This window comes from Vitis riparia, chromosome 7, assembly GCF_004353265.1.
Source record: "Vitis riparia cultivar Riparia Gloire de Montpellier isolate 1030 chromosome 7, EGFV_Vit.rip_1.0, whole genome shotgun sequence".
Lineage (NCBI taxonomy): Eukaryota > Viridiplantae > Streptophyta > Magnoliopsida > Vitales > Vitaceae > Vitis > Vitis riparia.
This window is the reverse complement of record NC_048437.1, coordinates 25,450,284-25,462,752: the sequence shown is the minus strand read 5'-3', so window position 1 is coordinate 25,462,752 and position 12,469 is coordinate 25,450,284. Positions and strand designations below refer to the sequence as shown.

The 12,469-nt window shown below is 29.5% G+C and overlaps 1 protein-coding gene across 1 annotated transcript; it reads right to left on the bottom strand.

Annotated features, from left to right (window-relative positions):
- Nucleotides 1–4,989: 4,989 nt before the first annotated feature.
- LOC117917338 (acyl transferase 4) lies at nucleotides 4,990–7,223 on the bottom strand. Its single transcript, XM_034833582.1, has 2 exons — nucleotides 6,242–7,223; nucleotides 4,990–6,061 (listed from the first exon to the last, which is right to left on the bottom strand). The coding sequence occupies exons 1-2, from the start codon at nucleotides 6,647–6,649 to the stop codon at nucleotides 5,195–5,197; spliced, it is 1,275 nt and encodes a 424-aa protein (XP_034689473.1). The 5' UTR covers nucleotides 6,650–7,223; the 3' UTR covers nucleotides 4,990–5,194.
- Nucleotides 7,224–12,469: the final 5,246 nt, after the last annotated feature.

The following is a 12,469-nucleotide window of genomic DNA, read 5'->3' as shown; positions in this document are numbered from 1 at the left end:
AATCTAAATCTTTGTACATTGAAAGTTAAAAATAACCCAATTTAAGACATTTTCAATGATTTTCACACAGGTTTAAAAAAAGAATTTTATTTGTAAAGAAAAATAAATGGTATTTTATGATTTTAAAAAATAATATATTTTTGAGATAAATATCTTTCAATATTTCTATTATTTTTACTAAATTTTAAAAGAGAATATTATTTTTATAAATAAAATAAATAAAAAATCAATGTATTTTTTTCAAACATGAATAATTTTTAAGATAGAAAAATAAATGAGGGATTTACAAATTCGGTATCATTTCATTTTTTTTAATCAAATAATTAAAAAATTAAATAAATAAATTGCCATGTCAAACAACGTGCTCCGTCGGGCATGCATGTTGGCGCAATGGCGCTTCCTTCTTCCTTGTTTTGAATTTTGAATTTCATCTTTTTAGTCACAAGACGACACATTTGGCCACCTGTGATCGGATTTAATATTTTTTGTAATATTTATTTGTAGTTTGATTTTATACAATTCTCTGCTAAGATTATCTACATGGTGATGGACCCTTATGCTTATGATATATAATTTAATTTATTATATCATAAAGAACTTACCTAGAAAAGAGAAATGGGATACAATTTTCCAATTTGGTTGCTCGAATATCTTTTTTTCAAAATTTTTATGATTTTTAATATTAATAGGGATGGGTTGGGGTAACAATTCGTATTGATGAGTTGTGTTCATGTTGTGTTAAACTTTAGGTATTTTACAACATAGTTCAATCCAAGCTCGACATAAAATATATAAACCTAAATATTACTGGTTGTTAAACAAGTAATATATCGTTAACCCATTTAACCTATTCAATAATCAAGTCATCAAATTTAATAATAAAGTTGAGTTAGATTTTATACATATTTATATGATTGATGTCTCAATCAAACATATTTATAATTCAATTGATTTATTTATTTAAAATAAATTTAAAATGAGTTACATGTGAGATAAATAGTTTAAAAATATAATTAAATTAATAATAAAATTATTAAATAAATTACTTTCGATTAAATTCTTATTATGCAAGTTGATTAAAAAATTACTTATTTATTAAAGGAATTATATAGGTTGATACGAATTTAATTTAAATTCAACCCAAACCACAAAAACATGTTGGACTTGTGTTGTATTTGTGAATGATATCAAGCTTTGTAATCCTTAGAGATGGGTTCATCATACATTCTTATTTAATGGGAAATTTTATTTTTATATGGAAATAATAATATTTTATCCAATATCTTTAGTTAAAAAAAAAGATTTCTTAAATGGGAATTTGAGATGTGAAAGAAAGAAAATAAAATAAATACAATAATGGGGAGAACAATGAAATGTTGATGGAGAAAGCATGCCTAGAGGAGGAGGTGATGGGTGGAGTGGACAGAGATGAAGAAATTGTCCTACTTGGTTGGATTTTTCTCAATAGTACGGTAATTTAAAAAAGTTATGCTTAAATTACTGTAGTAGAAGAAGTTATTACAAATATACGGTAGTTTTTGCCACCTAGGAAAGAGGATTTGCCAATTAGGAGAGAGGAGAGAGGAGAGAGGTTCAGCGGATAATTTTTTTTTTTAAACCAAAATCATCTTTAAGGGAAATCGTCTTTTCAAAAGACGAGTTCCATGAAAAAAAATTAGTATTTAAAAAAATTCCCCATTTACAAGGGAACTCGTCTTTTGAAGAGACGAGTTCCTTGAAAAAAAATATATTTTTTTTAAAAAATTCCCAAATTATTATTTAAAAAAAAAAAAAACAACAATTCCTCGAGGGAACTCGTCTGTTGAAGAGACGAGTTCCCATGGAAAAAAAAATATTTTTTTAAAAAAAATTCCCAAATTAAAAAAAAAAAACAATTCCACAAGGGAACTCGTCTCTTCAACAGACGAGTTCCCATAGGAATTTTTTTTTTTATAAAAAAGTTCCCAAATAAAAAAATAAAAAAAAAAAAAAAACCAATTCCACAAGTGAAGAGACGAGTTCCCATGGGAATTTTTTTTTTTTTAAATACCCAAATTAAAAAAAAAAAAATTCTTCAAGAGACGGGTTCTCATGGGAAATTTTTTTTTATTTTTTTTATAAAAAAATTCCCAAATTAAAAAAAAAAAAAAAAAAAAAAAACAATTCCACAAGGGAACTCGTCTCTTCAAGAGACGAGTTCCCATGGGAAATTTTATTTTATTTTTTAAATATTTTTTTTAAAAAAAATATCCAAATTAAAAAAAAAATAAAAAAATACCCAAATTTAAAAAAAAAAAAAAAAAACAATTCTTCAAGGGAACTCGTCTCTTCAAGAGACAAGTTCCCATGGGAAATTTTTTTTTTTTTAAATATTTTTTTATAAAAAAATTCCCAAATTAAAAAATAAAAAATAAAAAAAATAAATAAAAAAATAAAACAATTCCACAAGGGAACTCGTCACTTCAAGAGACGAGTTCCCATGGAAAAAAAAAAAAATTTTTAATTTTTTTTTTTTTTAAATACCCAATTTAAAAAAAAAAAAAAAAAAAAAAAAAAAAAAACAATTCTTCAAGGAACTCGTCTCTTCAAGAGACGAGTTCCCATGGGAAATTTTTTTTTTTTTAAATATTTTTTTTATAAAAAAATTCCCAAATTAAAAAAAAAAAAAGAAAAAAAAAAAACAATTCCACAAGGAAACTCGTCTCTTGAAGAGACGAGTTCCCCTTGTGGAATTTATTTATTTATTTTTATATTTTTAATTTAGGAATTTTTAAAAAAAAAAATATTAAAAAAAAAATTTCCCATGGGGAACGTGGAATTGTTTTTTTTTTTTTTTTAATTTGGGATTTTTTTTTTTTTTTTAAAAAAATTTTCCCATGGGGAATTCGTCTCTTGAAGAGACGAGTTCCCCTTGTGGAATTGTTTTTTTTTTTTTTTCAATTTAGGAATTTTAAAAAAAAAATATTTAAAATAAAAAAAAAATTTCCCATGGGGAACTCGTCTCTTGAAGAGACGAGTTCCCCTTATGGAATTGTTTGTTTGTTTTTTTTTTTTTTTTTTTTTTAATTTAGGAATTTTTTTTTAAATATTTAAAAAAAAAAATTTTTCCCATGGGAAACTCGTCTCTTGAAGAGACGAGTTCCCCTTGTAGAATTGTTTTCTTTTTTTTTTTTTTTTTTTTTTTTTTTTTAATTTTGGAATTTAAAAAAAAAATATTTAAAAAAAAAGAAAATTTTCCCATGGGGAACTCGTCTCTTGAAGAGACGAGTTCCCCTTGTGGGATTTTTTTATTTTTTTTATTTTATAATTTAGGAATTTTTTTAAAAAAATATTTTTTAAAAAAAAAATTCCCATGGGGAACTCGTCTCTTGAAGAGACGAGTTCCCCTTGTAGAATTGTTTTTTTTTTTTTTTTTTTTTTTTTTTTTTTTTAATTAAATTTGGGATTTTTTTTTTAAAAAAAATAGTTTTTTTTAAAAAAAAAAATTTTCCCATGGGAAACTCGTCTCTTGAAGAGACAGTTCCCCTTGTGGAATTGTTTTTTTTTTTTAAAAAAAAAATATTTAAAAAAAAAAAAATTTCCCATGGGAAACTCGTCTCTTGAAGAGACGAGTTCCCTTGTGGAATTGTTTTTTTTTTTTTTTTTTTTTTTAAAAAAAAAAAAAAATTTTCCCAATGGGAAACTCATCTCTTAAAAAGACGAGTTCCCCTTGTGGAATTTTTTTTTTTTTAATTTGGGAATTTAAAAAAAAAAAAAAAAATTTCCCATGGGAAACTCGTCTCTTGAATTTCCCTTGTGGAATTTTTATTTTTTTTAAAATATATACCTTGAGGAATTTTCTTTTTTTTTTATATATATTTTTTTTCATGGAACTCGTCTCTTGAAGAGACGAGTTCCTTTGTATTTCCCTTAAAGATGATTTTGGTTTAAAAAAAAAATTATCCGCTGAACCTCTCTCCTCTCTCCTCTCTCCTAAGTGGCAAATCCTCTTTCCTAGGTGGCAAAAACTACCGTATATTTGTAATAACTTCTTCTACTACAGTAATTTAAGCATAACTTTTTTAAATTACCGTACTATTGAGAAAAATCCTCATTATGATTGTGTCCGCCTCTACTGCAATTTTACCAACTTTTCTTTCAAGATGAGGACAGCGATGGCTCACACAAATCTTCATTTATGACTTGTGAGCCTCCCCCACCCATGCCCACTTCAATCTCCATAGCCCATACCCCTTCAATGTGGAGGAACCATCTGCCATCCCCATCCCCAGCCGCCCGCACCATAACCCCGCCTCCCACCTCCCACACCCACAGCCCCCCGCCCCGCCCCGCCCCACCCCCCCACACACACTTATTCAATTCACATCATTTTCTCATATCTCTTGCCTTGTCTCTCTGTCTATTATGACATCATTCAGTATCTGTTTACTGTTAACAAGCATAAGATGGAAATTACATAACAGAGAAACAGTAGGACAAGATATTACCATGGTTTGATTGTTTTCAGCGTTTGATTCCACTAATTTTAGTAGGAGACCGAAATCCTTGAATCTCCTGTTCTGAGTTGGAGCAATCACCCATAATGAATTCTGAGTTGGTGGGTATGGGTTGATTGGACTTGACCCCAGTTGAAGTTGAAGCCTACAGGTCTGGCGGCCGGGAAGAATCAATGAATCGGTTGAGTTGATGCGCTCACTTCGCATGAATGGCAGTTGGGTTTTGAGAAAAGTCCTGATAATTGGGTAATTCTATTTCTTTCTTTGTCTGTTGATGCATCAACAGAGAGCTGAATTAATTAACCGAGAGAGACAAAAACCCAACTTCTTTAATGCCCTTAATTGGGATTTGGGACCAGTTCTTCAAACCAAACTGGACCCATCCTCAATCTGCTCCCACCTTTTATGAAAGCCCAATTAGGGCTGTTTTTAATTTCTTTCTTCTTTCTCAAGCTGAGATTTAATGTCAATAAAACCAGCCAATCATTTGAAGTTGGTCTAAACAAGCCAAGCTTTATTTAGCTAGTTCAATTTTCAATGATTGGAAGCTCTGTTTCCTCTTATTTGCCTCATTTCCAATTGAGCTATTTTACATTCTCACCAGTACTTCACGCTTAGTACAGTAGTTGAAAGAGATTTAAGGGATATGTGACCAAAGGTCTGAATACAAAGGTTAAGATGAAGAATTGAAGATTGATTCAAGTACTTGACTTCAACATCAAATCAAGGAAGGGTTGCTGATGAGCCTCCTCAACACACCATGTCATCAAACGGATGCCTTTCTTTGGTGAGGGCAGCAATCCAACAATGCAAACGGGTATGATGGCAGAGCCTTGTATTGGAACCACATGAACTGGGGCGCCCCACCCATAGTCAATTTGGTTAAACCCCAGTCTACCCCACTCTGATATAAACAATGTGGTGTAGATGAGGGGTGGTGCAAATGGATCTACCCCATCTTCAACCAGTTCGCCCTTCAACCACCTGCAAAATTCGTTTGATAACTTAACTTTTTCCTCTTGGATCAGTTTTACCACATCAGCAGTTGACGACCGTGCCATTGTCTCACTGGAAGTTGTGATGGTCACTGGGAAGAAACAGTTGCCATAGAAGCCTTGTGGCAAAGGAGGCTGCAAGAACGGGCGGCAATTTGCAAAGAAGACAAGCTTGACTTGGGTGTTCTCTCCCAAGTTTATAGCTTGTGTTCGATGGCGCCAGATACTGGCAACTACAATTTCAAAGGTGGAGCAAGTTTGGCCTGTGGATTTCTGGAACTCATGCTTTAGCTGATTGATCTGATCCAGGGGAATGTCTATATTGGCATGCTGCAGCTGGTAGTCAGGCATGGGGGGTGGTAAGTTTGGCAAGACAGTGGGATTTGTTTGTGGGACTTGGGGAGGAGGTGGAGAAAAGTCCCTACACCACACTGGCGCAATGCTTGGATTCTCAAGGCCTCTAGCCATTTCCCCAACAGCATTTAGGAACTGGGCGGCTCCTAAGCCATCACAAATACTATGACAGAATATGAGGCCCATGACAAATCCACCACATGCAAATTGAGTCACCTGATGAACAAAAACAATACATATGATTCTGTGAAGTTTACATTACCAACCAGTTTCCGGGTTTTTTTTAATTGTTTCAAGTTGTGTTTGTGCCAGCTTTAGCAGTTGAATTTTGCTAATTCTACGACTGCAATGCAGTATTGAATGGATTATTGAACAGAGTGGTTTTTGACCATATACCTGCATTAGCACAAGTGGATTTATGCCTTCAGCTTCTGGGATGTGATCAGGGAGAAGCTCATCATAGGGGATGGATGCAGTGTCGTCAAAGTAATGGACTGAATCAAGCATACACTCAGCAGATGCCTCAACAAACCACACACCTTCCCCAGAACATTCAATTTGAAGCTCGCCATGGCTCGACTCTTTCAGCCGTCCAGCAAGAGGATAGTAGGGAACCAATGCCATGGACAAGGCTTCTCGTATGACTTGTGCTGCACCAGGGCCATGCCTGAACACATGCAGTGTCCGAGCATTGCACCTTAGGACAGGTAATCTATCAATAATCGACAGATCAAGTGTACCAGAAGGGGTCTTCTTGGATGGCTGAACAAGGCCTTGGTTTGTTCTTGTCACAGAGAGAGCCATGGCAGAAGAGGGATTGATGGGGAAGTACAAGGAAGGAACTACCACTCTGCAATCTTATATGTAGTGCAATATTGTTTTACAAGGAATCAATAAAAGATATTGATGCTTCCATATCTAAAATATGGGAAGTGCTTGGCTTCAAAGTCTCATCAGTTTGGTAATGGACTAGGACAAGAAAAGATGACCAAGCCTCTGTATTTAAATGTGTGCAACTGCTTGGCTTCAAAGTCCAATTTCAGCCGATTTGGTAGTGATAAGAGGATAACTTTTAGCAGTACAATGGTATACTTTACACATTAGATATTGGGTTATGATTTATTTAACTTTTTTGAAGATTAAAAGAGCTACTTGAATATGAAAATTGTTGGAAAGTCTCATGGAAATTCAATTGTTGTGTTTTATGACACATTTGGAATGGATTTCCATGGCATAAAATTCATCTGTTCACTACTTTCCAACGTTTTAAAACCGGATCGGACCGGCCGGTCCAACCGTCGACCGGTGGCCTTCCCGGTTCGGTCACTTCCTCTAAACCGTTTAGCTTTTGAACCGGTCACAAACCTTTTGAACCGAACGGTTGAATGAACACCCCCCCCCCCCCCCCCCCCCCCTTCCTTTTCCGTTCAACTCATTAACCTCTGAGTCTCCAGCGGTCTCCACCTCCAATCCACCGGAAGGACGATGCTGGTGACTGGCCGACGTCCACTGGCTTGGTGAGGCTAGGTGGGGTGTGAGAGAAAATGGGTAGTAAAAGAGAGAGATTGTGAGCTATAAGAGAGAGATGATGAGATGAGAAGGAAGAAGGGGGTGTTGGTCGGGGTAGTGCCCGTAGTCGCATCGCCGACGATGGTTGACGAGAGTGGCAGCAGTGGGGGCCGATGATGATAAGTTACAGTAGGTGTGGTGATTGAAGAAAGAAGAAAGAAAAGAAAGAATGTACAGAGGGGAAATAAGGATTGGTGGTGGTAATTAGGGTTATTTTTGAATGAACGGTTAGGATGAAGCCTACAAATGGACGGTTTAGATTAGTTCTCTAAAAATGGATATAAAAAAATGAGTTTTCACGTTAGATAAAAGAAAAGGCCAAAAAAAAAAAAAGGATTAAAATTAAAAATGGGCTTGAAATCATTTTTGAGGTCTATAATTATATATATTATATTTAAAAAATTTTAAAATATTAATATACTTATATTTATCTCCATAATTTAATTTAATATATCAAATACAAAAATAAAATAATATTAAAAATTTTAATTATATATATTTTAAAATTTTTATAAATATTTTTAATTTTATATAATATATAAATTATATATTTATAAGTGAACGATAACTTTTTTTTAGGACACAAATGTTCCCTTGGGTTTGTGACTTCTCATGAGTCATGACCGGTGTTTTGCGGTCGGGTTCAACCCTGATTCGGTTCATTGGTTTTCTACGGTTGGCAAAATGGGCCCTCGCTATGCTGGAAACATGGGCCACACACAGCCCATCATGGCCCAAAGGCGTTGCTCCTACTTAAAGATTGAATGAGTAGGTCCTATTTAATGAAAATTCAAATTGAATGTATGCAAAAGAAAGACGTAGGACAACCAATCTGCCAGCCATTTGAATTTGTTAAGAATGGTAAAAGTAAAAAGTAAAATATGTAGGTTATTTCAAAATTTTAATATAAATAAAATAATCTAATATCTTTTAAACTTATAAAATATTATATATATATATATATATATATATATATATATATATATATATATATATATATATATATATATATATATTGATTTATTAAAATTATTTTTAATTTTAAATAAAATATATTTATGATCTCAATTTCAACAATAAATCATGAATTAGTAATTTTTTTCGTTTATTCAATAAACGATTTGATTTTTAAAACATTGCTTATGATAGAAACAAACTAATTATTACTACCTAGACACAACCAATTCAATGTTGAATTATAAGTGTTGAAACCTTTTTGTATTGAATTAATAAAAGTGAAATATGTTTGGTATTAGTGTTGAATGTCAAGTAATTTGATGGTTTGTTAACGAAAATAGTTAAAGTCTTAATAATTTTTATTTTTATTTTATTTTTTTACAAATTTAGCCTTATCCTATGACATTTTTAAAAATTTAAGTATATACATAATACCTCATGGAAATTAGAAAAAAAAAATACATTGTTTAAGTGAAGTGATTAAATTTTTATTTAGTAATACAAATTTTCATGTTGGGATCAAAACTAAAAAAAAATATATGTATAGTCATTTTTAAATTTTTAGAAATATACTTACTCATCATTTATTTTGAAAGTAAATATAAATATTTAAAATATTCTTGGTAATCAACTTCTACTAAAAATCGATATCAAACCTTCATTCAATACCTTGCCTTAACTTTAAAATGTTAATTATAAAAGTAAAATTAATTAAATAAAGTTTTTATTTCTAATTCTATTTTTTATTTTATATAATAAAGACTATTTAAAAAAAAGTTCAATTTTTTTTTTAGATTCTATACTTCTCATAAATAGTAAATAATAAAAAATAATGATTTTATAAATTTTCTTCATCACAATATTTTATAAATAATATAAAATAAGAAAAATAGTAAAAATGAATTATAGAGTAAGAATTGAAAAAAAAAGGAAAAAAAATCTTATCTGACATATATAGTTTATGGTAAATAAAAATAGTGTATTACTTAATTTATTTCTTTATTTTTTTTAATATTTTTAGCAAAATCATTTAAAAAAATATATTCATAAACTTTTAATGATAAATTATTTTTTATAAATAAATTAAGTGGAGCAACATAAATCAATTAAAAATAGAATTTGATTTAATATAATTCCCTCGCATCAATTAAAACAAGTTTTTATCGAAATTTAATTTTTTTACATGACAAAACTAATAATAAAAAATTGATTTAAAAGAAGATACATTTTAGTATGTGTATAAGTAACTTTGATTTTTATTCAACTAGGAAAATATTTATTAGAAATTTACAATACGAAAGTCAAAGGAAAATTCCAACTTACATTGAACATCGGTATGAAGTTTATATATATATATATTACAAATGTTAAAATAACTTAACTTTTATTTGTCTAATTATTTGACTTTTTGGTATACTAAATGAAGAGAGAGAAAGAAAAATGTTTACTAACATATAAATAGAGTACAAAAATTCATTGATATACAAATTATTTCAACATCATTTATCTTCAAACTGTTCCAATGAATCTTTAGTGAAGCTTTATGAACTTATATTCTCCGTGCACTAATAGATGATATCCCGAACTTCATTATCATTGGTCATTACAAGTTATGTCAAAAGTTTTACATTGAATTTAGTCATTTTCTTTTAGAAATTGCAATAAAGTATTCATATGTTATAATCAAAATATATAGTCTTATATCACAAAATTGTCAATTATTTAATCTAAAAAGAATATAAAATTATATAATGTGTCAATATCAATGTCAAAGGGGTGTAAAAAGGCATTTCTAACACTAATACTTTTATTATAAACTTCAGTTAAGACATAAATACATTATAATTATAATGTAATTATACTAATATTATGATGTATTATAACATGACCTAATTTAGAAATTTATAATACATACATACATATACATATATATATATATATATATATATATATATATATATATATATATATATATATATATTACAAAATTGATAGTTATGAACCTTATGTCACGAATCAACCTTATAAGTCAAATAAAATATCAATTTAAATTCACAAGGTTTATTGGTTTTTTTCTTTAAAAAAAAAAAAAAAAATCATTAAGCAATTTCAATGCATTGATCGGATGATAATAATATGCTTACGATGCTTTAATGCCCAATGAGGTTTAAAAGGAACTTTTAATGGTATTATTTTTATTATAAAGTTTAGTTACGACATGAATACACTACGCTTGTAACACAAATATTTTAATATCATGATAATGAAACTGAGAATTGTGGATTATCATACCATATTTCCTAGCCTATATATTTTATGGCATATTCTTAAAAGCCAAAGAAAATACTAATATGAATTTGCAAGCCAAATAAACTTAAAACGAAAATCTAGTTGCAATACCAAGGAAATTTTAAAAAGAAAAATTAAGAAGTGACATGTTTTTTTTTACTTAAAAGAACATTTTTACGGAACATACAATTTACGTTTATTCATAAGAAAATTAAAATTATTTTTATTTACTTAAATTTTTTTTTATAATTCCATCTATGCATATTTTAATAGGCAAATATCTATTTCCTATATTTCTTCTAATGATGTAAAAAACTTATTTTCATAAGAAATTCATTTCTTATAATAATGTAGAAAACTCATGGAGTATAAGAGTTTTCCACTTTGTGGGTTGAAAATAATGGAAGGATTTTAAATAAAACCTTAGAAATTGGAATCATTATAAAACAAATTTCTTAAATACTCAAAATGAAACCCTAGAAATTGAAATCATTGTAAAAGGATTTCTTTTTTTTTAAAAAAAAAAAAAAAAAAACCCCCAAATCTATAGAGAAATTTATACACCTATTAAAAAGAAGACTTCTCTCAAGCTTCTTCGTGCCACCATTTCTAATGAAGAAAATGACCACGACATTGATGAGTGGATCATAAGGTTAAAGCTTAGGGTTTTGTTGTGGTTTTCTTGTTTTAATCTTTTGTCATTCTTTTTTCACCATCTATTCATGTAGGTCTCAGATGATGTTTTATTTTTTTTTCTTCATATTTATAAGGAGTAATAGGAACAAATCATTCAAAGGGTAAAACTATCCTTTTAAAAGTTGAGTCCTTTGTAAGAATTCTAAGAAATAAAAAATATGGTGACCCTTGAAAGACTTGTCACCACCAACCAACCCTATTCGATAATTTTCCTTTGTTAAACACCCCTTAATAGTTAGAGGTTCCAAGCACCATCAATATTTTGAGTAACATGTATATTTTATTATTAGAAAAATAGAGAGCTTCAAGAATATGATGCATAACTATTTATTAATTTTTCAATATATGAGAAATGAAATAAAATCTAATTCTAAAGGATGTTATATGTAAGGGTACACTTAGGTGAGTTGACTTAATCCATCCCAAACTTAACCTAACATTTGGGCAAACTTAGAAGATCATTTTCAATACTTAGTTTTACTTTAGGTTATTTCAACTTGACCTTAATTTGTGTTGGGTTTGGGTTTAGGTTTGGACAAGCCGAGCCTAACCCAAACTTGATTTAATATTTTTATAATATTTATAATGTATATTATCTTATCTAATAATAATCATTTTCTTTTAAAATTTTTAAGAAAAAGTATCAAATTATATTATATTATGTATTTTTTTAGACAAATATATAAATTTATTTTTACTTTTTTTATTGCTATCTTGAATTTTTTTTTCATATTTACTATTTAAATTTTGATATAATTATATAGAAAAAAGTTTTTTAAAGAACATTATGGATGGATTTGAATTATACAACTTGATCAACCCGACCAACCCTAGTCTAACCCAATCAACCCAAACTCAGCCCGAGCTTAAAGAAATGAGATTAGTTTGGGCATGAATTGAGTACCATGGGTTAAAAGTCAATTAGGTCGAGTTGGGTTCGAGTTGAACTTAAGTTAGTCATCAACCCGCCTAAGTTGTAACCTTAGCTATCTATAACGACTTATCATAAAGTTAGCTATCCATACCAAACGTTACATTATCTTAAAATAGGGATTTTTACCTAGTAAAAAAAAAAACATAAGTACAAAATTTGATAGAAATGTTAAAGATCGG

Coding starts and splice junctions, on each gene's coding strand:
- LOC117917338 (XM_034833582.1), bottom strand. CDS start 6,649: ATGGCTCTCTCTGTGACAAGAACAAACCAAGGCCTTGTTCAGCCATCC. Junction 6,062..6,241: donor ATCCACTTGTGCTAATGCAG/GTATATGGTCAA, acceptor TTTGTTCATCAG/GTGACTCAATTTGCATGTGG.